Source organism: Emydura macquarii, unplaced genomic scaffold (assembly GCF_026122565.2).
Source record: "Emydura macquarii macquarii isolate MOO-44397 ecotype Brisbane River unplaced genomic scaffold, CSIRO-AGI_Emac_v2 contig_719, whole genome shotgun sequence".
NCBI classification, from domain to species: Eukaryota; Metazoa; Chordata; order Testudines; family Chelidae; genus Emydura; species Emydura macquarii.
Genome location: NW_027130856.1, coordinates 8,780,300 through 8,805,755, shown reverse-complemented (window position 1 = coordinate 8,805,755; position 25,456 = coordinate 8,780,300). Strand labels below are relative to the sequence as shown.

Genomic DNA, 25,456 nt, shown 5'->3' with positions numbered 1-25,456 from the left:
GGGCCAGTCCCCACATGCCCCTACCACACATACTGAAGTCAGTGGTCATCTCTCCATTGACTATCATGGGCTTTGGATTAGGCTATTGTTCACCATTTTGTGTACACACAAAGATTTTTCTTGACAGAAGCCATGCTGATTTGTTCCTATCAAATCATGTTTTTCATATCAGATTTTTATATATTTTTTTAAAATCATTTCAGCAAATGTATCTGGCACTGAAGTAAGTCTGACTGGGCTTTAAATACCCGAATCACTCCAGTCCCTTTTTTTTTAAAAGATAGTGTGGTGCTGGCATGTGACTAGATGGGGTCAAGACTTCAAAGAAGTGTTAAATGTACCAATTCACTGGGTGGATGTCCATGGAAAGTTAAAAGGTACTATTTTATATCTAGACAATTCACTTGTTAGAAAGGAAGTTAATTGTATTTGTCTTCATCTACCTACAACCTATTTAATGTATATTATTGTAACTCAATTAACCTAGTGTTGTTATATCCTTTTTCATGTCATGTAACTCTGTAATTATCTTTCCATTATATATGCAACTCTATTTAACTAACATTAGGTCGAAAGGCCTGTATTTAAATGTTTAGATGTGAAATTACTTGATGTGTAAAATCTAATGAAGAATTGTTCTTGGTTATCACATTGTGTTTACATTATCTCTAAATGACCCATCAGCCGGAAATGAAGCCTTAAAACCTTGAATGAGAAGGTTGTTGACGTCTAAGCATAGGTCATTATGCGAAGAATAGTGGAAGATCCACAGACTTTGTCTGCATTTAGTCAACAAAGCAAGACCCATGGGATGATGAAAACGCTTGCTAGACTGTTTTCAGTTATAAAAAGGCACAATGAGTGTGATTCTGCATCTCTGATCCCTCTAAATACTGATGGGAGGGTTTCAGATGCAAGACAGAGGTTCCTAAAAGCCATTTTGGGAAACCCTAAGGAAGTTACAGAAAACTAGTAGACATTACATCTCTGCATCATTTGGACTACAAACTCTAATTCACCTATAATGTATTTTGCTTTAACCTCTCACGAACTCTCATTTCCTTTTCTTAGCTAATAAATCTTTAGTTAGTTTACTAAAGAAATTGACTGTCAGATTATCTTTGGTGAGATCTGGAGTATACCCTGACCCTGGGTAAATGACTGGCCTTTCGGGGCTGGAAGAACCTAATGTGTGGTGAATATTGATTTTAATAACTTTTCCTCATTTAGTCCAATTTGTCTGGGTGGTAAGTCTTGTTGGAGTGCCTAAGGGGACTGCCTGTGGCTCCATGGTGAGACTCAAACAGCAATCTAGGAGCGCACAGTTGTTACCGGGTTGGTGAAATCTAATTATAGAATATGCCATCAGTTTGGGGTGTCTGCCCTGTTTCCTGACAGTCTAACCTGAGATTGGCCTCTCAGTTTTGAGTCACATACCAGGCACCATGAGGATAGCTCAAACTTTTATTACCCTCCTATCCTCTTTTTTCTATAGCCCTTAGTATTACTGCTTATTACAGCTTTACCTGCCTTTTTGTTTGTTCTCTCCAGAACTGCTTACTCTCCACAAGTGTTAATCCTGGCAGGTTGTGGGTATCTTGAGAGAAAGGAAAGTTACTTACCTTATCTGTAACTGGTGACTTAATTACCTGCTTCTCTGAAGATATTATCCTCACAGGATTATCATTCATCCTGAGACTTTGGGCTTTATATTTATGTACAGTGAATCAGTGTTTACACCTTGTATCTTATTTTTTCCAAGGCCCATTTTTTGGTCATGATTAGACAATTTGAATGGGTTTATCATTTGTAAGCTTTTCTTCCAGGAACTGACCGGAATGTCTGGGAGCCAGTATTAACACATGGCAGGAGGTGGGACACGATGGCTGAGGGGAGAATGGCCCTTATTCTATCCAACTGCTATTGCCCTTAAGGGATCAAAGTTCTGTAAGAGCTGAGAGAGTTCTGCTGGTCTTACACTAAGGAATTAAGACCCAGGAGTCAGAATCCTGATAGAGTTATATCTTCAGAATTACAAATAAGTGATTGTTCCTCCTTGATAGAAGAGACATCAACAATCAGAACAACACATCCCTGATCTAGGAAAAAGACTAATGCCATTCTACAGATTTACTCTCTTGTGCTCTGGTCACTCATTGTCTCATTCCATCATGCTCAAGAGAGACTCTCTTGATCTTTCCTCCTTCAGTTACAGCCTGCATTGCAGCCACTAGTTACAAACACCTAGTGTCAGACTTTTATATCTGTCATTAATTGTTATCTAGTGCCTTCTATTTTAAGAATGTGGTTTTAAGTGCATGCTCCTTTCTTACCATAACAAAGCGCATCAGAAGGGGATTTGAGAGTGCTGTGGAAATCATGGTGGCTAATGCAGGACATTTTTGGAAGGAGGAGATTTGAGGAATGGATTTCACTCATTCAGCATATTGATAAAGGTTTATCATATTCCTACTCAAAACCAGGAAAATGGTGGCAAGACACTATTTTTAAACGTTAATGCATCTTTAGAGAGTAATCACTGGTGTTTGATGGCTTGTGCTAGCTCTTTGTTGTATAAGAAAGAAACAACATTCATCTTGGTTTTCTTGTCATTACTGAATAAAAGAAAGGTTATTTCTTTAGTAAAAAAAAAGAGAGGAATCTAAATGATAAACACAATACAATGCTTATCTTCCCAGGATAGTGTGAGCTAAAAGGAAATGCTTGTCTAAATTAAGGACAGCTTTTGGCAACCTTTGAGCAATTACATCTCTTTTGTGATATCTGAAGCTTTTAGAACAAAGAAGAGAGGCACAGTGATCTAGTACTTAGAGCGGTGCACTGGAAATCAGGACTTGGTTGTATTCCTAACTCTGCTACTGAATCACTCTGTGAACCTCTTGTGTCTCAGTTTACCTACCTGTAAAATAATGGATGTAATAATCTTGCCAAACTGAAATTTGTTTTTGAGTTTTTTTAAAGGGCACCATACAGGTGCCAAATATAGTATTAATATCCCAATCTTTGTAAAGTGAAGCTTCTTGGGAGTACAATTATCTAAAAGAAAGAGATTTTATCAGCTGCTGAAGCCATGTGTTTATTGAAGTGATAAATGGACTTGCACTTCCAGGCCTGAATTTGGCTGCATATCTATAATCAGTGTCGGAATTCAGCTGTCAAACAATCCTCCTCTCATGTGAGGGAGGGAGGAGGTGTTTCTTCTTGAATTACTAGCAGATCCCCCAGAATTCCCACACTGCACGCATGTCTTCAAGTGGAAATAATGGAGACAAATCAATAGAAAGAATTTCATCATGGATAACATTGTACAACTTTGTTATTGTGCTTTTATCCAAACGTCACCTGCGCGTCTGTGGGGGGCGGGGGAGGGGGGGGTGTTGGAGCTGCATTAATGGACACATCAATGCAAAGTTATAGAGCTGAATTTGCAAATGCTTCTGCAAAGATGAAGAGATCAAAATGTCCCTGACTCTGAATATGTTTACCAAAAATTTGATTTAGCTCTTCAAGTAAAACAATGATAAGATAGATAAACTGGACTCAGAGCCAAATCCTGTCCTTTGATCTTTGTGCCCGCTTTGACTGAAGTCAGTGGGATCCCAACATCCTAATATATTGGAGGGCAAAATTTAGTCCTTTATATTCTTTTTTGTGATTCTTGAGAACAACCTCCATTTTAAAAAGCAACTAATCATTTTTGTGCCTAAATTCCTGGGTGCCCAATTTGAGGCAGCTTTAAGAGGCCTGGTTTTCAGAAGACACTTTCTAAAAATACGGCCTGTTTAACATGTCTCGTATTGAGTATCAAAAATGTGAGGCACCAAAATCAGTGGTCACTTTTGAAATTCATAGACACTTTCTATTCTTAAATATCTATTTTCTAACCAGATATTATTCCTTCTGACTTTAGTCACCATGAGCCCCATTACCAGAGACTTGGAATTTTACTAGTTTTTTGTTTTACTTTTTGACATTTTCTTTCTCTTCTTTATATTTTCTATAACACCATAACAGAATATTGAAATAATTTGATGTAATAATAATAATACCTAGCCTTTATACAGTGCTTTTCATCAGTAAATTTCAAAGTGCTGTACAAAGGAGGGCAATATCATTATCCCCATTTTATAGATGGGGAAGCTGAGGTACAGGGAGTTGACGTAACTTACCTAAGGTCCCCCAGTAGACCAGAGCAGAGCCAGGAATAGAACCCAGGTCCTCTGAGTCCTAGTCCAGAACATCTTGCCACCCTCTACAAACTGGGACCAACATTACTACCAATAGGAATATTTTTTTTCTTCAGCACAGTAGGCTTGATGTTCCACACATCACTAAAGGTGTAAAACTTTCTATTCCTAAGAAAATAATGTTTAAAAATGAATACCTATGTTTGTAAAGTGGGGTTTGGGACAGGTACCACCCTCCAGCTATACCGCTGATTTGCTGTGTGAAGATGGCCAAATCTCTCTTCTCTGTGCCTCAATTTCTTCACCTCCAACATGGAGATCAAAGTACTTGCAACAAGGGCATTGTGTGACCTAAGGCAGGTCACTTCACCTTTCTATGTCTCTGTTTCCCCTTCCATTTATTTCTATCTTGTCTGTTTAGACCATACACTCTTTTGGGCAGGTATTGTTTGTCACTATGTATATGTGCAGCATTTAGCACAATGGAACCCCGATCTCACCTGGGGCCTCTAGAAACTTTTGAGAAACTTTTGGGCTTTTGAGAACCTTGGAGAAAAATCACTATATAAGAACTATGTAATAATAATAACATTAATAATAACAATTATAATAACAAATTGTCTGTAAACTGCTGTGGGATCACTGGGTGACAGATTTATTTTTGATAACCACAAAGAACTATTCTGACTGTACAGCCTAAACCCTGCGAAGGATACAGTCAAGCCCAGCCACAGTTATGATGCTCTGCTCCATCAGAGGACCATGGATGTGATGATCTAGTTGTTCACATGGAGCTCTCCCATGTCTTTACATGAAAGATGTTTATTTACTAAGGCCTATGGGTTTTTCTTCCAGCACAGCCACTGAGCCTCAGGCAGGCATGGAAGTCCCATGATGCCTCGACCAGAACTTGTTTCTATCCACACACAGTTTACATTCCAATATATACATATTTACATCCCAAAATATACATACAGAGATCCAGACAGACACAGACACCTACCATCTATGCTTTCAAGTGACATATGTTATCCACAAACAAAGAAACAAAGATAGAAAGATTGGTCTTAAAAAAAGTGGGGGTGGGGTTGGTGGAGTAATGACTCTTACAATCAGTTGTGATTTCATAGGGGGAGTTGAGGCGTGCATCTCCGCAGGGTGACGTGCTCACATACAGATGGAACAGAATGTTTTCTTTCAGCCTGTAGCCTCCCTCTTTTAATCGCACGAAGACTGATTGCTCCCCGTCCTCTTGCCGTTTGCTATGATCACAAAAGAAGTTCCAGGTCATTTGTTACATTCCAAATCAGAAACATTTCTGCTCTCTCAATGGTGTTTTTGTTCCCTTTGTTTTTTTGTTTTTTTGGTTTTATTAGCTTCTTTCATCATATTTTGGCTAGTGTCAATGGTAGAAAAATAATAAGATGCTCCAAGTAAATGAGCTGCTCGAAGGGTCCTGGAACTGTCAGTGTGTGTCTTGGTTTGCTTATTTGGAAATTAGTCTAATGATAGAGGGGATCTGGATGTACAAATACAGTACATAAATCTCATTGGTACTGATGGAACTTATGTGCACATATCAAAGGAGAATAGCTCCTTTACATTTAACAAACTATCCCTATTCATCACAGCTCCTAAGTACATGCTCAAATCCCATGAAAGTCATGATAACTTAAGCACATGATTAAATGCTTTGCGGAATTGCCATAAAGCAGTGCCCAGAACTTATGAGCAGGACCCCTGAAAAGGAATACCAGATTTCAGATGTCCAAAAATGGGTTTCTGTTTTCCTCCCTACTCAACCATAGCCAAGTGTGAATGCTAAAGGAACCCTCTCTGTAACTGACTTCTGGTTCTTGTCTGACCGTGGGCTCTTGGCTGTTTGAAATCTTTGGAAATCACAAGTTACCTGGTTTACTGAAGATAAAACCTGGCCCCTGTGCACCAAAAAACAGACCTCTACTACTTGAGCTACAAAACTAATTCTGGTTTGCAGTGTTGTGGTAGTTGCACTGGTCCCTGGATATGAGTGGGACAAAGTAGGTGAGGTGATATCTTTTATTGGACAAACATCTGTTGGTGGAAGGTACAAGCTTTTGAGCTACCCAGAGCTCTTCAGACACCCTGTTTCCTTTCCCAGACCTAACAGTAGTAGTAGCAGTAGTAAGCTCTTATCTTCGAAGTGGCTCTGCAGCTAGCAGAGGACACAAGGCACTTAGCAAACCTGTTACACTAGCAAGGATTGCCAGGGAAGGCAAATTCCTCTCACTAATGTGGTTTAAACAAGAGCAGGCTTTAAGGCTCTACTGCTGTGCCGCATCCGAAATGATTTGGATTGCTAGAAGGCAGTGATGATTTCTTGGATAGCCAGCAGGATCACACACCTTTTAGTGATGATGAGTATGATTTTTAGGGTGATAATGCGATTAGTGTAGCTGAGAAATGAGAAGCCTCTCGCACTATGGCCACAAGTCTGCCTTCAGATACACCCAGTGAAATCAGTGGGCAGTGTGCGTGCATATCTGAGACCAGAACTGGGTCTGTACGTGGAAGGATCTCCTACACTGAACAGGATTTTTGCCAATCTAATCTGAAATACGGGTAATCCATTTGTGCAGGGTAGTTCCGCTGCTCTGCCTATGTTTGCCTATGTTTGGTGTAACTGGGATGCTTTTTTTTTTTTTTTCCAAACTGGGAACAGGCTAATTCCTTGCTGGACCTGATTGTTTTTTCCCAGTGCAATCTGTGCGCCATTAGAGCTGTTTGACTGTCACTCTTCCATGGTTTGGTTGTTTTGTCGTTTTTTGATGCTATAATGCATTTTCTGTCAGGTGAAATTTACAGACACATTACCCTGCACGAAGGAGAAGTGAGCCACAAGGATTTCCTGAGGAGACTGCCACATGCACCTCTCTCATTTTTCTTCCCAGAATTGGCAGAATTTCCCACCCACACTAATTACATTATTGCCCTGATAGAGACCCCTGAAATAATAAAATACCTGTAAATCCTGCTGCTTGGACTTCAGAGAAATCACTGGTACCGTTAAATAATTCACTGCAAAATCAGCTGGGAGACTGCAGAATCTTAATGCCTGCTATTATTATGTTAAACTCTATAAGTGGGGAAAGCTTGTGCTACTTAGAAACAGTTGCTAGGTAGGGTGGTAGGTATGTTGGAATAGTCCTCTGCTGGGCTGCCCTGTTCTATTATTTTTCACTGAGTATCAATGAGTATCTGTTGCTAATTGGAGATATCTAGCTGCTCTAAAAATAGTTAGCAGTGCTGGAGGGCAATGCAGCCTGGGTCTTCCTCCAGGATTCTGAAAGCATCATTATCACCATGCTCCTAACCAGCCTGTGCGATCCTATTCCTAGGGTTGATCTTGAACTCAGATTCCTCCCTGCATGGTAGCTGAGCATCTTTAATACTGAGACAATTGTGATTCTCTTTTTAATGAGAATTGGGTGCAGAATAACTTGGATGGATTCACTGGGCATCTTGTGCTGGATCCAGGCACAGGTTTATCCTTGTGCTCTCAGCATGCTGGGACAAGGAGATTCCAGAACCAAAAGTGATGCTCATAAGAATGGGACTGGGGGTGCACAGTATATACCTTGTCAAATGCACTTCGTCTTCCAGACCCAGTAGGCCAGATTCTCCATTACCTAGCCCCTCATTTATTTATTTACACCTGTGTAGTGTGAGTGCAAAGAGAGTTTAAAATATTTCTAAGTCAGAATGTGTTTCACACCCACTTTGCACAAGCACAGATAACTACACAAAAGATAAGGCGGTGAAGAATAAAGTCCATCGTATTGGCACAAGCATCATGATTAAGGCCCTACCAAATTCACGGTCCATTTTGTCAATTTCATGCTCATAGGATTTTAAAAATCATACATTTCATGGTTGCAGATATTTAAATATGACATTTCACAGTGTTGTAACCCAAAAAGGGGGCTGGGGGGGGGGGAAGGGGTCACAAGGCTATTGCAAGGGATTGTGGAATTGCCACCCTTACTTCTGAGCTGGGCGGCCGGCGGGCAGCGGCTGGCCAGGTGCCCAGCTCTAAAGGCAGTGCCACCGCCAGCAGCAGTGCAGAAGTAAGGGTGGCAATACCATACTGTGCCACCCTCACTTCTGTGCTGTTGCCGGTGGTGGCACTGCCTTCAGAGCTGGGTTCTCAGCCAGCAGCCGGGGGAGCCTCCTGCAGCCGGGGGAGGTTCTTGGAGGTGGGTCTGACCCGGCCCTGGGAGTGGCCTGTGCAGGGGAAATGGAAATCCTGTCCCTCCCCAGCCTGTCCAGGACTAGTAGCTAGAGCCTGATGCACAATATCAGCCCCTGGCTGGGGCGCTCTCAGCCCTCTCTCTCCCCATTGCTCGAAAGCTAAAGGGGCCTTGTGCTAGCTGTGTGTGTGGATGGGGAGGTGACAACAGCACCTGCCTGACCATGGGGCTCTGGGCAGTCATCCACTCGCCCACCCATAAGGCTGGCCCTGCCCTCCCCCCAAAAGTGATGACCTCCCCATACCATGCCACCCTCACCTCTGCGCTATTGCTGGCAGCGGTGCTGCCTTCAAAGCTGGGCTCCTGGCCAGCAGCTGCCGCTCTCTGGTCTCCCCTACAATAGCCAGATTTCACAGGGGAGACCAGATTTCAGGTCTGGGATGCGTTTTTCACTGCCATGAATTTGGTAGGGTCCTAACCATGACTTCAGGATCTGCTGTCAGTATATCAGTTCCAATGCAGGTAGTGGCTAAAAGGCAGAATCTATTCCTATGCATTTGACTGTTATACTCTTTTTCTCTCTTTCTTTCTTACTTACTTACATGGTATCTGAGATGTGAAGGAAGGTCGGCAGGTGAGCAGAATTGGTAACAGCAAAATAGCCGAAGTTGGGAATTTTGACACACAGGTAGGGCTTCCTATTTTCAGTGCTTAGGCCCTGATTCAAAAGAATGTACTTAACTTTAAACACGTGATTAAGCCTGTCCTTATTCAGCAGGATATTTAAGCATGTGCTTAAAGCTGATTTCAAAAGGATTTAAGCATGTGCTTAAGGTTAAGCATGTGTTAAATGCTTTGCTGAATCAGGTCATTACTCTGAAAAAATTACAGGAGTTATTTTGAGCAAACAATGCTTGTAAAACTCAGGTAAGGGAAGTCTGTAGACCAATTACAGCACTATAAATGTGTGTGGTCTCCCACAGGTACCTTAATAGGAAGCTTAACAGAAAAGCAGTCAAGTCCATTAGGAGACCACTGGGATAAAAACAAGGAATGAGTTAAGTTTATGGCCAAGTGGCTGGCTTTATTGCAGCTAATTGTATTTGATTGGATGAAAATTGTTACATGCGTTATCAAGTATAAGCTAAAGTGTGGTTTGGATAGAGGTTGCAATCTGATTGGCTGAAAATGCGTTAGCTCCCAGTGGAGTTTATTTCCCTGGGAACTGCAAAGCCTCTTTACTAGCAAGATCACTTTGCCATACCAATATTTTCAATATGCAGCTAATAGTTTTATTAAGAGTGATCTGTAAAGAATGAAAATATAGAGCCTGATTCTCCTTCTCATATGCCAGTGTAAATCAGGAGTAACTCCACCGAAGTCGATGCAGTTCACTGGTATAAAACAAAGAGGAATCCGTGCTGCAGTTTTTGTAGTCTTTCTTCATTATTTGTGCCTCTAAAAAGTTTTTTTTGTTGCTTTTATTTTTACGGCCTTTTCACAGAAGTCTAGAGAATTATTGGGATTGTGATGATCACAAATAAAATAAAATAAAATAAAATAAAATCAATCCCAGCAGCTAAGAAGGGTCAGGCTATTTAAAACCTTGTGGGTTTTTAAACATCTATTTCACTCAAACTTCTGACAAACTTTGAGAGAGAAGTTCTGTTTGTGAAACATTCAACACTCCAGTCTCTTCACTTGAGAAATGAGAAAGCTCCCATTTCGGGCCTCTACTCATCCACAAAAAAATCACCAAAAAACTAAAAACAAAACAAAACAAAAAAAACAACAACAGGGAACTGACATTTCTAATGGTAAAAACATGAAGAATTAAAAAGATATATTTCAAATTTAAATCAATTTTGTTGTTGTAGTAAATATAAAAGACAGCATAGTGTGTCCTTGTTCACTTATCTATTCTTCCTCCATCCTTACTGTTGCTTCCTCATGCATCCCTGATCCTGCTTTTTTGAAGCCCTTCTTCAGCATATTAGTCAAAAATCTGTTTCTGCAAAGCACTTAAGCATGTGTTAAGTTCCACTGACATCAATGGAGTTATGCCAATTTACTTCTACTAAGGATCAGGTCCTATTATTAAGAAAACACTGTATTGTTAAAAACTCCTCATAAAATAAATTCACCAGGGTGAATCCAGCCTTCTTGGCCCAATTTGAGTATCTGGACTGGGTGCTGTGCAGATGTGCGATGAGAAGTATAGGGTAGCCTCCAAAACACTATCATGTCCTTTCCATAGGGAAGGATGGGAAAGTTTATGCAGCAGAGGATCATCTGTCATATAATCATCTGTAATCATCTGGAATAGGGGGACCATTTATGATATTATTTAACATCAATATGTCAAAATTACAATAATGAATATGAGATATGCCATGTCAGGTATCGTTAGAAAGGTTATAATTTGCTAAGGATGACATATTGTTTATGTTTAGGTGTCATATTTGCATTGGAAGTTATGGATATGTTTGATGTATCTGTATTTCAACTTGTGCTGTGTTTCTGGGCGACTCCCCAGACAGGATGACAGCAGCACTAGTAGCTTGATGGCCCATTAAGGGAACTCAAAGGTACAATAAGACCAGGGAAAGAACCCAGGGACTACACCTTATGAGTCACCAGGACTTACTAATGTGACCCTGGACTCCATCTTATTTCTGTAAATTTCCACAAGCAGCATGGCAAAGGCAAAGGAACATAAAATATATCTGCACCGCAGTCATATTGTCTTTAGTTATCAGTCTTCAGGCCTGCTTCCCTATCTCTGGATCAACTCATCTACAACTGAAGCTGTGAAACAAAGGACTGAGACCCATCCAGGTACTGGATGTATACCAGAGGGGACTATGCAAGCCTGCAAACTCCACAATTCTACTCAAAACCTGATATATATGGACTTTCAAATCATTTGTATGTATCTGATTGCTTTAATCCTTTAACATTTCTCTTATAGTTTTAGTTACTAAAGGAGTGGCTGGATTTGGGTTAGATCCAAATGTATATTGATCTGGTACTGTGGCTGATCCTTTGGGGTCAGGAGAACATTTTGGTTAAGGGAATAGATTTTAAATAATTGATCTCTTTACCAGACCTGATTGGGAGCCAGAGACTGAAATGTAGTGAAGGGGGCTGTGTATATTTTGTTGTAGCTTCTTGATAACCAGTGTGGGGAATCAGAAGCACTGTTTGTGGCTGGTTGGGAAGTCTAACTTCAGTGTTACCCACCAATGCTGGGAGAATCTGCTCTCTTTTTGCAGCCTGTCCTGACCTTGGTATTTTCAGGTAGGCTACCCTAGGCACAGATGGATCACATTTAGTCTGCCCATGCATTGGTGTGCAGGGAATCATTGTGGAGCTGAGCGCTGCACATGGCCTGTAGATCCTCTGTACATCCCTTCCCAAACCTTTCCCCCAAGTTGTGCAATGGAATCACATTGGGGTTATCCACCAGGAAAGCCTCCACCTCAGTAGAGGAGAGGGCAAAATTTAGTCCCAAGTGCAGAAACTGTTACAAAAACTTGCTTAGCATTTCACTGGAACATCCAGAGTTTCTTTACTCACGACAAAGCTCCTAATGATGGCTTGCCATTTCCCTAGTGTAGCAGTGAACATTTAGCATGAAGAATATGTAACAAGGTGGTTATGAAAGGATCATTTCACTTATATACAGACAGCAAGAGAGTGGAACCTGACTACAATATTTTCAGCTCTGTGTTTCAGAAAGTCTTGGGGTTTCGCCATTTTTGTTGGGCTTTTTGTGTGCGAACAGGTCAGGGGAGCAGCGGTATTGGTTCATTCCTGAACAGAGACATTCGCAGAAGTCACCATGAACAGAGTTTGTGCTGCACTTAGAATTCTCTTTACAAAAGAATGTAACATCGATCGAAATAACACAATAATATAGCTGAACGTGTTACGAAGGTGGATCAATACACTAGCTTAAAATATGGTGGTAGCATTATAACCCAAGAGACACTGGTACAGCTTTCAACACAAAGCAAGTACTGGGTCCTTAACTGCAGAAAACATAATAATTTAATGTAAACTTGAAATGAAAACAATACGGAGTGAAGGAGAGAGAATGTTCATTGTTGTTAAAGCTCTCAGGGATCTTGTCTGTCTCCCTCACTATGTTAGACCGTCCTCATCTATTCAATGTATTATCCTGTATTCACTCATAGCCTGAAGTGCAAATGTACTATTATTGTTCTGACTATTATGGTGGTTCCCACAATGTGACAAGTGCTCTCCCACAGTCCCATGCCAGAAATACCTACAACCTATGGGCCTGATCCAAAGCCTTATGAAGCCCATGGGAGTTTTTCCATTGCCTTGAACTGGCTTTGGATAAGGCCCTGTGAAAACAAACAACTGAGGGTACAATTTACAACTGAGGGTTTTTTGTTGTTATTTCTTCCAATCTTTGTTAAAAATATATGCCACTCACAGCTTCACTTCCTTTTTTATTAGTTTTTTGTAGGCATTTTGCTAAATACATGCGTGGATAACACTTAGCCCAGTGGGGCCTGGAGCCTAGACTGAAGCCTCTAGGCACTACCAAAATACAAAAGAGTATGTCCTTAGGTGGAATTTGGAGAAAGTATGGTCTTATAGATCAGCTCAGAAAGGGTGATCCCTGTATCTAGGGCCAGGTAGTAGAGATGGACAAGGATGCCATCAAGGCTGAGGCTGGCATTGTTTTGGTAGCAGAAGGGAAACTTGTTAAGAGACAAGAATAGATCATCAGTGACTATAAAAATGAGCAATCTAAAAATTAACTAGGCGGGCAAGGCTGAAGACATTAGCAACAAAGAGGCACCTGCATCAGAATCATTTCCTGTAACTTTGCCTGCTATGGCATTTTTAACATAACAAAGAAGGAGCAATAATATCCAGTTCTTTGATACCAGGTCTGCTGTATTGGTAACAGGCCAGTGGTTCTCTAGCAAGCCAATAAATGTATATGATCAGTGTAGTTCATCTCTGTGTGTGTGTGTGTGTGTGTGTGAGAGAGAGAGATGTAAATCACTTTTCTGTGGTAACTCAGCTTCAGCAGGAAGGAAAATGCCTGTAATAAGAATCTCTGACCAGCGAGGGTTATTATTAGGCCTGTGGTTAAAGAATTTTCAGAAAATCATCAGGCTTCATAAAACTTGACTTTATGATTCATATCTAATAGCTGCTGAAGGAAAATCAGCTGGAATGAAAGAGCTCATAACCCAAAACTATAGACTAACTCTGTTTTCCTTTGTAGGGTATATTGGCCACTCATCAGCCAAAGACTCATAAACAATGATGTATAGTCAGGCATCTAGAGGACAGATCTGTTCCACAGAAGACCATATACTATTTCCCAGGCATCAACAAAATTCAGTTTACCTTAGATGTAGCTCCAGCTGAGAGTAAAGGAAATGAACAAATGCTCTCCTTGCTAGAATTTCTGCATGGCAGTCATTGACCACACGCCCTTGATCATTAATGTATTCTCCGTTTATACATTTGGTACCTGATGACAGCACAATAACCTGAGCTTGCCTGATGTCCAAGCCTGCAGAAAGGAAAACAAAAGAATTGTAACTTGCCTGTGGGTTAGCGAGACATTGTAATTGTTAAAGTTCTTGCAGTTCCCATTTTGATGTGGCAGTTGAGACAGTCCTAATGGCATGCTGATGAAAATGATTATATGGCCTTTGGAACATGCAGTACCCTCACATCTCAGCACTATTAGAATAATACAGGCTCTATTTCAGTCTGCACCGCTAATTCTTGGATAAAAGCTTGCCACAAAGTTTACTTGTTAAATCAATAACTACATCACAGAAGAGCACGTGCTGTAGGTAGGTAATAAAGATCTCCCGCAGTGCTGATAAATGGCTGGGTTTTTATGAACTGCTGAAGACATTTTCTGATGGGAACACAGACTCCCTGTATAATGTTAGCTTTCATCACTATTGTACTGGAAGTGCCAAATAAAATGCAAGTAACATTTCTGGAGCTTCTCTTCTTTAAAAGTCTCAGAGAACAAAGAGATCATACTTTCTGTCCTCTTTCCTTCCCCGCCCCTACAACAGTGCTTCCTATATTGAGACCCACGGGGTACTGAAATGTGGCCCATAGCTGCTTTCCTCCTTTCCTCCTATGTAGTCTCTGCTCAGACTCAGATGGAATATTGCTGGCTGGGACCTACAGTCTCCATGGGCTCCCTCTCAATATTAAAGGGGAAGGCAGCTGTGGTCATTCCTTTTTTTGTTCAAAATAGCCAAAACCTGTAGATTTATGGGGTGAAATCCTGATTCCATGAAAGTTGATGGCAAAACTGTTGATTTCAATGGAGTCAGGATTTCAGCCCTAAAATGTTCATTCAGCCACAGTACAGCCCTAGAGAACAGTTTAAAAATGCATTGAACCAAAGCCCACTTAAGGAATTGCAGAGCACCTTATGGAACATGCCTCTTTTTAAATGACCGAGAAAACAAATCAATAAACAAATCTTCCCCTAAAGAATATATTCTGCTCAAATGAGATACTACTAAGGCTTGATCAAGTATCCCAAGAACTTTAATCCATGTCTGACAGCTGTAAACAATTATTATATACACACGCAGGGCACAGCAATCCAAAATGTTAAAATTTAACAGCATAGTGATTAAGATAGGGTGCCTTCGTCAGATATATCCAGGCTGTGAATGGAAACGGTCTTACTGCAGGCCAACTGCTTCTGTCTTTGAAACACTTTGCTGGAGAATGCATACTGTTCTGTATGTACATTTGCTTTGTTCTCCTTTTCGTGACCTTCTTTAGATGTGATAAGCTTTGAGATTCCTATAGTCAGCTACTTAGCTGTATGCTGAGCAGTAAGAAAATGCAATGATTTTCGGGATTAGAAGCATGATGCTTAGGGCCATGTAATGTTCTCCCATAAGATCCTTGGGCTGGATATGAGATTAGCTGCAGTAAATTGCAGCTAAGATAAAAGAGGAAGGACTGTTTTGTGGTTAAAGCACAGGATTGGGACTCAGGAGATGACCTGGGTTGTATTTCTGGCTCTGGCACCGACTTCCTGTATAAACTTTACTTCATTGTGCTCAGTATCCCAGTTTGTAAAATGGTAAAACTACTTTCCAAGCTCCAACGGGTGTTGTGAAGCTTAACTCATTATGGTTTCTAAAGCAGTTTGTGATCCTCAGATGGAAGGTGCTATAGATAGTAATTGCAAGGTGCACATCATTGTGGAAGTTGATTTATCTGTGTCGTGATTATTAATTAATATTATTAGTATAGTGCCGATGTGTTTGGAAATACAAGATACAAAATTTTCGCAAACTAAAAGAGAGAGACACAAGGGAGGTGGGATATACTGGAAAATTCAGTGAAGAGAACGAATTAGCAAGTATTTGTGTTTGTTTTTATTGTTGTTATTACTGATATATAAACTGATACGGAGATGTGGCTTCCATGCTACAAAAAGGGGGTTTTGTAGTCCGTGTATTATAACTTCTTTGAACTTAAATCTCCAAATGGAGCACTAATTTCATAATTAAGGGATATAGGAATTACCTTATTACCTTATTGTTTCAGACCCATGGCCCATCTAGTCTATTATTCTGTCTCTGACTGTGGCCAGCACCAGATGCTTCATGGAGAGATGCAAGATGGGGACATCTATAGCTCACTGCGCTATTCACAATTCGTGAATATTGCTGTCCCTTTGGTCCGACTGGTTAGAAAATATTTGGGGCCTTGCTAGCTTGTTTCTGTCAGGTATTTCTTTGCTGTGGATCCACAAAGAACATAAGCGAAGTTCTGTTTCCTTGAATGCAGCAGGAATGAAAAACAGCAGGCAGTTTCCTTGAATTTCAAGTCACCTCCTAGATACTTCTGTACCCATGGAGCTCTGTCTCTGCTCCCTTTCAGGGCATGCTATCAGCTACCAGATGCTTTTCTCACTGTCTCCTGGCTTTCTGCTTCCTTCACCTTCTGAAAAACCCAGCTCCACCAATCAATGCTCCAGTTCCTGTGTTTGCAACCAGTCTCAGGAAAATCCTTGCTATTCTTCCTTACTTCTTGCTCAGGCCTTCCCATGTGATCCAGTATCTTGAGCTTCTATTGTTTTAGATACCTTCCTATAGATACCACCACCACCACCACCCTCTTGCCTAACGATGTTAAGGTCACCATTGATATTAAAGAACCTTTACCCCTTGGGTGAATTAGATGCTGCTCCCCAGTCTCTATAGATACAGACACACTTGTCCACACTGTGGTGATATGCCTGCGCAGACACATACATAGGCCAGTGTAGCTGTCACAAAGTAAACAAATATCAAGTATCATAAGTATCAAGGACATCAAGTTGACTGTGGACCCTTCCTAGAGGAGCTGGCTTCCAAGATCCCACAAAATTGGCCTTGTGGATTGTTAGAAATGTAGCAATCTTCCAACATGTCTCATTCCCAATTAGTGGAAATAGTACCCATGTTCCTCACATACCAGCACTCAGAAATACCAAAGACTTATGTTGCAGCACTAAGACACCCAGAAACACAGATGACTATTAACACACAAATAGTCACACCTCAGTGAGGAGCAATCTGTGACCAATGTGCCATTGTTGAACACCATGTGTGAGGGAACCTGACATAATGAAAAATGCTTTCGACAGTATGACAGGTGCCTAATGCATTCAGGAGCATGTATGCAAATGAATCCTTCTCTTGCATGCCTTATTTTGTATATGTAAAGAATCAGAAATTCATGCCCTTGATATTACTTCCCATGAACATAAGGTGAATTTGTTTACAAATACAATATGGGTTGCTACCTTGCTGAAGTCACACTTGCATTCTAATGGAGGAAAGACTTGTCACATTGTTACTGTGTGTAGTATTTTCAGCTGCTGAACCTAAACTTTTGGTGCCATTGATTGAGACTGGGTACAATTTCTGTATAGTTTAACCAATATTGGTCAATTTTTGCAGTATAGTTAGGTTGAACCTTCTAGTTAAATTTTTTTGTAAACAATCAATGTTAATTATTAATTGTTATTTACCTCCTCTGTATTTGTTCTCTCTCTAATAATACTTTGCATTTCTATAGTGACTTCTACCTGGAAATCTGAAATTGCTTTCTAAACGTTCATTAATCTAACCTTAAAACATGCAGCAGAACAAGGGGGAGTTATTATCCCCATTTTACATATAGAAAAATGGAGGCACTGAGTGTGGTGGAAGCCTTGGCTAGCACAGAGCTGTCATAACAGGCTATATGCCATCATCTCCTGACAGTAGCAGGACAGAGAATCAGCGGGGATTGAAACAAGGCGGAGCTGGTGCACGGCACACTCTGATGAGCCCATGCTGGTGTAATAGCTCTTTAGAGTTCCCTCAGAGAGTAGTGTCACACTCTATCCCCCCAAATCACTTCAGTGAATGTTTGTGGAAAACGAACCAAAAAGGGTCTAAAAAGCTGATGATGAATCTGTGCTATTTATTCAAATGAATGTTCCACAAACATTTTCATTAGCATTATTTCTACAGCTCTTCTTTGTGAGAAATGCATGCACAGATGTCTCTGGACAGGAATATAAGCGCTTGAAAAACCCCCACAGCCACAATCAAAACCAAACATGTACACTGTTAGCTGTTGTACGTCTTAGCCATATCGAGAGTAAAGATGCCATCCATTACTAACCCTACGGTCAGATCATTTGAAAAATAAGAAGAAACAAACGTCTATATTATGACCTTGACTCCTGACCCATCAACTGTCAAAGTTCTTCAAGCATTTCTTCCCCTCACAGCCTGGCATGAAATAACGTTTGAGAAGACATTAGAGCAAAAGTAACTAGTGAGCAATTTATAAGAGGCACCGACACTTAGGTTTCTATTATTTGCCTAAATGCTCCTAATAGTTTTCAATTTAAAAAGGAAATGGAGCAGGGGAAGGGAAATAGGGGAGCTGTGTCAGCATGTGGGCTGAAAAATGGATTCAACTCTTTTCCCAACGGCTGCTGGTTGAATGGGGAAATAATTTGCCAAATGTTTTATTCAAAATATTATGTGCAAAAATTAGTGTGACAAATATATTTGCAAATTACTCCCTCAGGTTGAGCACAGGTCCAGTCCACTGAGGTGACGAGTAGCACTGGAAACCGGCAACTTCAATGGACGCTGTGGTAAGCTGAGGCCAGAACTCTGGAGGATCAGTCCATGGGTAAGATCCTGACCCTAGTGATGTCAAGGGGAATTTTGCCTTTGTCTCCAGTGGGGTCAGGATCATGTGAGTACAACGAACTTCTAACCAGAAAGAGTTCCCATCCTTCGCAGGCAGTGTCAAAGCTCCTGTTGGATGCCCCAGGTAGGATCAGGCCCAGCTTCTCTAAAATGCCAGCAATCACTGAGAGACACCAGAATGCTTCACAGTCACAGAAAGAGTAACAAGTATTTTTAAAAAATGCTTTCAAAATGTAGGTTCTGATCGCGGTCGGCTCAGGCCTAATTTTTAGGTCTGAATTGGCCCCCAACCCAGACACAAGGCCAGCTGACCAACCCTGAGCCCAAGAGGTTTGAGTCATTTTCTGACATGACGCCAGCTCTTCTCCCTGAACATGAGCTGCTGCCTCCTGCTCCGGGGGTCATCTCTCCTCCTCCTGCCTGCGGTTTGTACAATGGCGGTTGGGTGTCGTGCTCCTGCCATCTGCCTCTCTATGCTGTGCTGATGAGTGAGAGGCTCTGCCACTCCTCGGCAGGTATGCTCACCTTGGACCACAGCATACAGTGCATACGCTGATCCCACAGGCAGGAGGAGAGATGACCCCCATGACCTACGCTCGAGAGGGTCTGTTTGTTTTCCCACCTGACCTGACCCAGACCCAACACTTCTAGCTGGGTCGACCCGTCAGGTTCGGCTCAGGTCGCAGGGCTCTGGATTCTGACCCGTACATTCTTTGGGCTTGATCCAGCATGCATTGAAGTCGATGGGAAAACTCCCACTGATTCCAATTGAGCCAGATTAAGCCCTTCTTTACAGATTCTTTACGTGATGGCTGCTATTTTGCGGGGACTGAACTGGGGACAAACATGAGCTACAGCAGCTTGCACTAAAGGACCAATTCTCTCCAGCTGTGGCTGTAACACATTCACATGTCTTCAGATCAGGCACAGACGGGGATCTATAACAGATACTCACCAGTGGGTTACACTTATATGCTCTACAGTGTTAGTCAGTGCAGTTTTCCTTTTACATTTTACCTTCACAGCAATCTTTTCTGGCTGGCTTATGACTGACTTTCTCTGTAAAGCATTTTGCTATGCTGTGTACCAAGTACAGTATAATAGACTACGTATTTGTATGTTATATTGCATGGTAAGAGGCCAGGAGACTACTGACTGATTAATATCTTGTCAAGTGAGACCTTATATTGCAAGGATCTGAAGGGAATTTCTACCAAACAGAGTGTGTGTTGTATCGTTGATAGACTCACTAAATACCTGCTGTAGTCTTTTAATCTTCTCTCATGCTGTAAATCAATTCCTTGAACCCCTAAATCATGCCTTTCCCTTCTTTGAATTCTCTCCAATTCGTCAATAAATTATGTTCATTTGAGGATTTTACTCAACCTGTTCTTATTTTCCCATCTCTCCCTGTGCTCTGCTCATCAGCGTGGGCCTGCATGGCAGTATTACAAAAGTTTCTCCATGCTTTTCTTCCCACCTTGATAAATAGGTTCCATGCTGGAAGTATTACTGTGTGTGAGAAAATCAGAAACAAGCACTTTAGAAAAAAACATTGAGCTATGGGTATAGGTTTTTTACCAAGCCTGACATCAATCAATGAAATATTAGAAGTTACAATAATCCAGGTAGTATCTATAGGGAGAGAAATAGATTTCCCCACAGGATCTTTATTGTGCATATATATGCAAAATATACATAGCATAAGTGTAATGGGTTGATTCTCGCACACAAAAATACTCAATTAAGTAATATGACTTTCTGTTTATATAGCGCCTCCCACCTGAAGATCTCAGTGGCTTTTATAAACATCAATGAAACCCCATGGCACCCCTGTAAGATTGGTGAGGAATATACCAGGGTCACTTTACCCACCATTGAAACACAGCTAGCTCTTTTAAGTTGAGCTCAGCACCCTGTAACAGTGTAAAGAAACACTGTACAAAAGTTTAGGATCTGAAGAAGAAGAATTGTATCCTACTGAAACTACAGAGGCGGTTTAGAAGCCAGAAAATAATTACCTAAGGTGGAATAGGGTGGAATTACACAGCAGTTAGTAAACCTATTCTTAAGTCAAAGCAGGCAGGACCTCAGTTTTCTGTCTCCTCTAATAGACAGAGGGTGTCAATGGGAGGTCTTCAGCTTCTTCAACCATGGGATGCTATCCTAGGAAGAAGGTCTACTGGGAAGAGATGGGGGCCACCTGACCAAGAAGGGGAAAAGCATCTTCGCATACCAACTTGCCAACCTAAAGAGGAGGCCTTTAAACTAGGTTTAGGTGCAGCTTGACAAACCCCTGGTTGGGATGATTTAGTTGAGGTTGGTCCTGCTTTAAACAGGGGGCTGGACTAGATGACCTCCTTAGGTCCCTTCCAACCCTAATCTTCTATTATTCTATGATTCATTGGAGGCAGGAGACAAAAACCCACAGGTAAGTATAAAAATGGTGATCTTAACATAGGGTTAGATGTTGGGGGGAGACGGGGGAGATGAGAAATTACAATAAGGTCAAAGGAGCAACAGGAAGAAATCAGTGGGGGAATCTGATCAACATTTTAGATGTTTATACACAAATGCAAGGAGTATGGGGAACAAACCGGAAGAACTGAAAGTACTAGTACATATGCTAAATTGTGATTTAATTGGCATCACATCTTGGTTGGATAAGTCTCACGATTGGTATAGTGGTATAGAAGTATGAAGGGGTACAGCTTGTTCAAAAAGGACAGGCAAGGGAAAAAGGGAGGAGGGGTCGCATTATACATAAAGGATAGATATACTTGTTCTGAGGTTCAGAAGGAGGCGGGAAGCAGACCAGTTGAGAGGCTCTATGTAAAGATACAAGGGTTAAAAAAATAGGAGTGATGTCATGGTGGGTGTCTACTATAGACTACCAAATCAAAAAGAGGAGGTGGATGAGGAATTTCTAAAACAAACAACTGAAGTATCCAAAACACAGGGCCTAGTAGTAAGGGAGACATTAACTACCCAGGTATCTGTTGGGAAAATAATATGTCAAAACGCAACATTTCCAACAAGTTCTTGGAATGTTTTGGTGACAACTTTTTGTTCCATAAAGTGTAGGAAGTAACCAGGGGACAGACATTTTAGACTTGATTCTGACCAACAGAGAGGATTTGGGTGACAGTGATCATGAAATGACAGATTTCATGATTCTAAGGAAAGGAAGGACTGAGAGCAGCAGAATAAGGATAATGGACTTCAAAAAGGTAGACTTTAACAAACTCAAGAGAACAGCTAGGTAAGGTCCCATAGGGAAAAAGAAGCTCAGTACATTCCTCAAGGAGACAATATTAAAGAGATAACTGCAAATTATTCCGGTGCAAAGGAAAGATAGGAAGAATAGCAAGAGGCCAATATGGCTCCGTGAGGAGCTCCTTAAGGACCTGAAAATCTAAAAGGAATCCTGCCAAAAAAAAACCCAAACAAACAAAAAAACAAACAAAGGAAACATGGTTAAATTGATAAGGTGATGTACAAATGAACAGCACAAGCACGTAAGGACAATATCAGAAAAAATCAACAAAATGAGTTACACCTGGTAAGGGACATAAAAGACAAATAAGAAGGGATTCTTTAAATATATTAGGAGCAAGAGAAAGCCAGATGAAAGTGTAAGTCCTCTACTTAGAAGGGAAAGAGCACTAATAACTGATGACATCAAAAAAGCTGAGGTGCTTAATGCCTATTTTGCTTCAATCTTCACTAAAAAGGATAAGGATGACCAGATACTCAACATAATTAGCATTAACAACCATAGGGAAGGAATGCAAGTCAAAATAGAGAAAGAACAAGTTAAAGAATATTTAGATAAATTAGATGTATTCAAGTCAGCAGGGCCTGATGAAATTCATCATAGGGTACTTAAGGAACTAGCTGAAGCAACTAGGAGCCATTAGCAATTATCTTCCAGAACTCCTGGAGGACGGGAGAGGTCCCAGAAGACTGGAGAAGAGCAAACATAGTATCTATCTTTGAAAAGGGGAACAAGGAGGACATGGGGAATTATATACTAGTCAGCCTAATTTCAAAACCTGGTAAAATACTGAATCAAATTATTAAACAATCAATTTGTAAGCACCTGGAGGATAATAGGGTTATAAAGAAAAGTTGGCATGGATTTGTCAAGAACAAATCATGCCAAACGAACTTCTTTTCCTTCTTTGATAGGGTTATTTACCAAGTGGATGAAGGAAGCAATAGATGTGATATACCTTACTTTTAGTAAGGCTTTTGACGCAGTTCCAAATTATATTCTTATAAACAAACAAAGGAAAAGTAATCTAGATTAAATTAGTATAAAGTGGGTGCACAACTGTTTGAAAGACCTTGCTCAAAGAGTAGTTATTAATGGTTTCCTGTGAAATTGGGAGGGCATAACTTGTGGGTCCCTGCAGAGATCAGTCCTGGGTCCAGTACAATTCAAGATTTTCATTAATGACTTGAATAATGGAGTAGAGAGGATGCTTATAAAATTTGCAGACGACACCAAGCTGGAAGGGGTTGCAAGCTCTTGGGGGACAGGTTTAAAACTCTAAAGGACCTTGACAAATTGAAGCATTGGTAGAATTGGTCTGAATTTAACAAGCTGAAATTCAAAAAAGACAAGTGCAAAGTACTTCAGTTAGGAAGGAAAAATCAATTGCACAACAACAAAATGGAGAGCAACTGTCTAGGTAGTATTGTTGAAAAGGATTTGGGAGTTATAGTTAGGGGTTAACTTAAGTCACATAAAATCACACATTTTTTGTGGGTTGGTCTCAGCATAAATAGCACCCGACCAGCAGCCACCATTGTCTGGCCACCCAGCTCTGAAGGCAGCACAGAAGTAAGGGTGGTAATACCGCAACCCACTACAGTAGACTTGTGACCCCTTTTTGGATTGGGAACCCCAGTACGAGAAACACAGAGGACCAGATTTCATGGGGGAGACCATTTTCACGGGCTGTGATGTATTTTTCACAAGTTTCACATCACAAATTTGGTAGGGCCCTAATTACAGTGAATCACAAACTGACTGTGAGTCAGCAGTGTGATGCAGCTGCAAAGAAGACCAATATGATTCTGGGGTCTATTAACAGAAGTGTTGTATGTAAGACACAGGAGGTAATTGTCCCACTCTACTCAGCACTGGTGAAGCCCCAGCTGGACAACTGTGTCTAATTTTAGGCACCATAGTTTCGGAAAGATGTGGACAAACTGGAAAGAATGCAGAGGAAAGCAACAAAAATAGTCAACGTTTAGCAAACCTGACCTATGAGAAAAGTTTTAAAAACTGGACATGTTTGGTTTTGAGAAAAGAAGACTGGGAGGGGACCTGATAAGTCTTCCAATATATTAAGGGCTGTTATAAATAGGACAGTGATCAATTGTTCTCCATGTCCACTGAAGGTAGGACAAAAAGTAATGGGCTTAATCTGCAGCAAGGGAGATTTAGGTTAGATATTAGAAAAAACTTCCTAACTATAAGGAATAGGTTCCAAGAGAAGTTGTGGAATCCCCTTCATAGGAAGCTTTTAAAAACAAGTGGGACAAACACCTGTCAGGGATGGTTTAGGTTTACTTGGTCCTTCCACAGTGCGGGGGGCTGGACTTGATGACTTCTCTAGGTCTCTTCCAGCCCTACATTTCTATGATTCTATGGCCATGTAGTAGTACCATTAATCCAACATCAATATCTAGGGGATTTAGGACTGTACAGAACACCACTCCCTGAATCACTAACATAATTTCTTACAACACCTTGGTGTCCTTTAGAGCTCTCCCACTCAAATACTGAGCTGGCCTTCCTCTGCTTAGGGAGAAGGGATAGTAGCTCACTATAAAGCAGAATGTCTGCAGGTTTTATAGTGTGCTGTGTTCATGTAACTGATGCCTGCTTGGTGTGGCACTCTGTCCCCCTCTAGTGGCTCCTAGCCCAGCTAGAGATTGATGAGTCTGCTACAGCCTTAGCTAATGAGTATATAGCTTTTAGCTCATGCAGTAGAGGCTCATACACTAAGCTTCAGAAGTCCCCGCTTTGATCCCGCCCACCAACAAGGGGGTCCATCGGTGTTATACTCAGTACTGTTAAAAAAACATGAGCCACAACTCAAACATTGTGAGACTGGCTTAAAAATCACGATATTTGTAAATAATAATAACTCTGGGATATTTTTATTTGCCTTCTGGTGTTTGAGCCATTAGGCTTCATGATTTCCAGCTTTTCTCCACAACCATTAGAGCTAGAAACTTACGTTTAAAAAAATGAAGGCTGAGATCCTAGGACTCCAGGCACTGGACCAATGCATAAAATATCAAATACCATGAGACTTGCAATACAATCATGAGAGCTGGCCACACTGCTTCCTCACACACATCTCACAACATACAGTAGTTACAACAGCAGATTTGTTACAGCAAGATGTCCTCAGAGTAGGTGGAGGCAATAAACAAGAAAAGATGCAAGGTTTGGTCAGAGATGTGGGGAACTGACCGAGAACTCAGAGTCTACAGGCAGCATAGTTATGCACTGTGCTTTTAAAAAATGACTGCAGTAAATGTAAGGTATAATCTCTTCACATCTGCCAGGGACAACTCCACCAGTAAAAGCAATGAGCCAAGTCTTTGGCTAGGCTAAATGAGCATAGCTCAAATGATTTTAGTAGAGCTACAGTGATTTACGCCTGCTGAAGGTCTGGTACAATATTGTCACATATGGGATATCTAGCTTCCAAAATGAAGAAGTTGGGACCCAGAAAACAACACC

General features: G+C 41.0%; 1 protein-coding gene across 1 annotated transcript in view; it reads right to left on the bottom strand.

The window, feature by feature from the left end:
- ADARB2 (adenosine deaminase RNA specific B2 (inactive)) overlaps positions 1 to 25,456 on the bottom strand; it is a 393,127-nt gene that overhangs the window by 45,257 nt on the left and 322,414 nt on the right. The window contains exons 5-6 of the mRNA XM_067542797.1: positions 13,835 to 14,003; positions 5,319 to 5,470 (exon numbers count right to left, since the gene is read on the bottom strand). Coding sequence (XP_067398898.1) covers positions 5,319 to 5,470; positions 13,835 to 14,003 — 321 coding nt within the window. The remainder of the gene's footprint in view (positions 1 to 5,318; positions 5,471 to 13,834; positions 14,004 to 25,456) is intronic.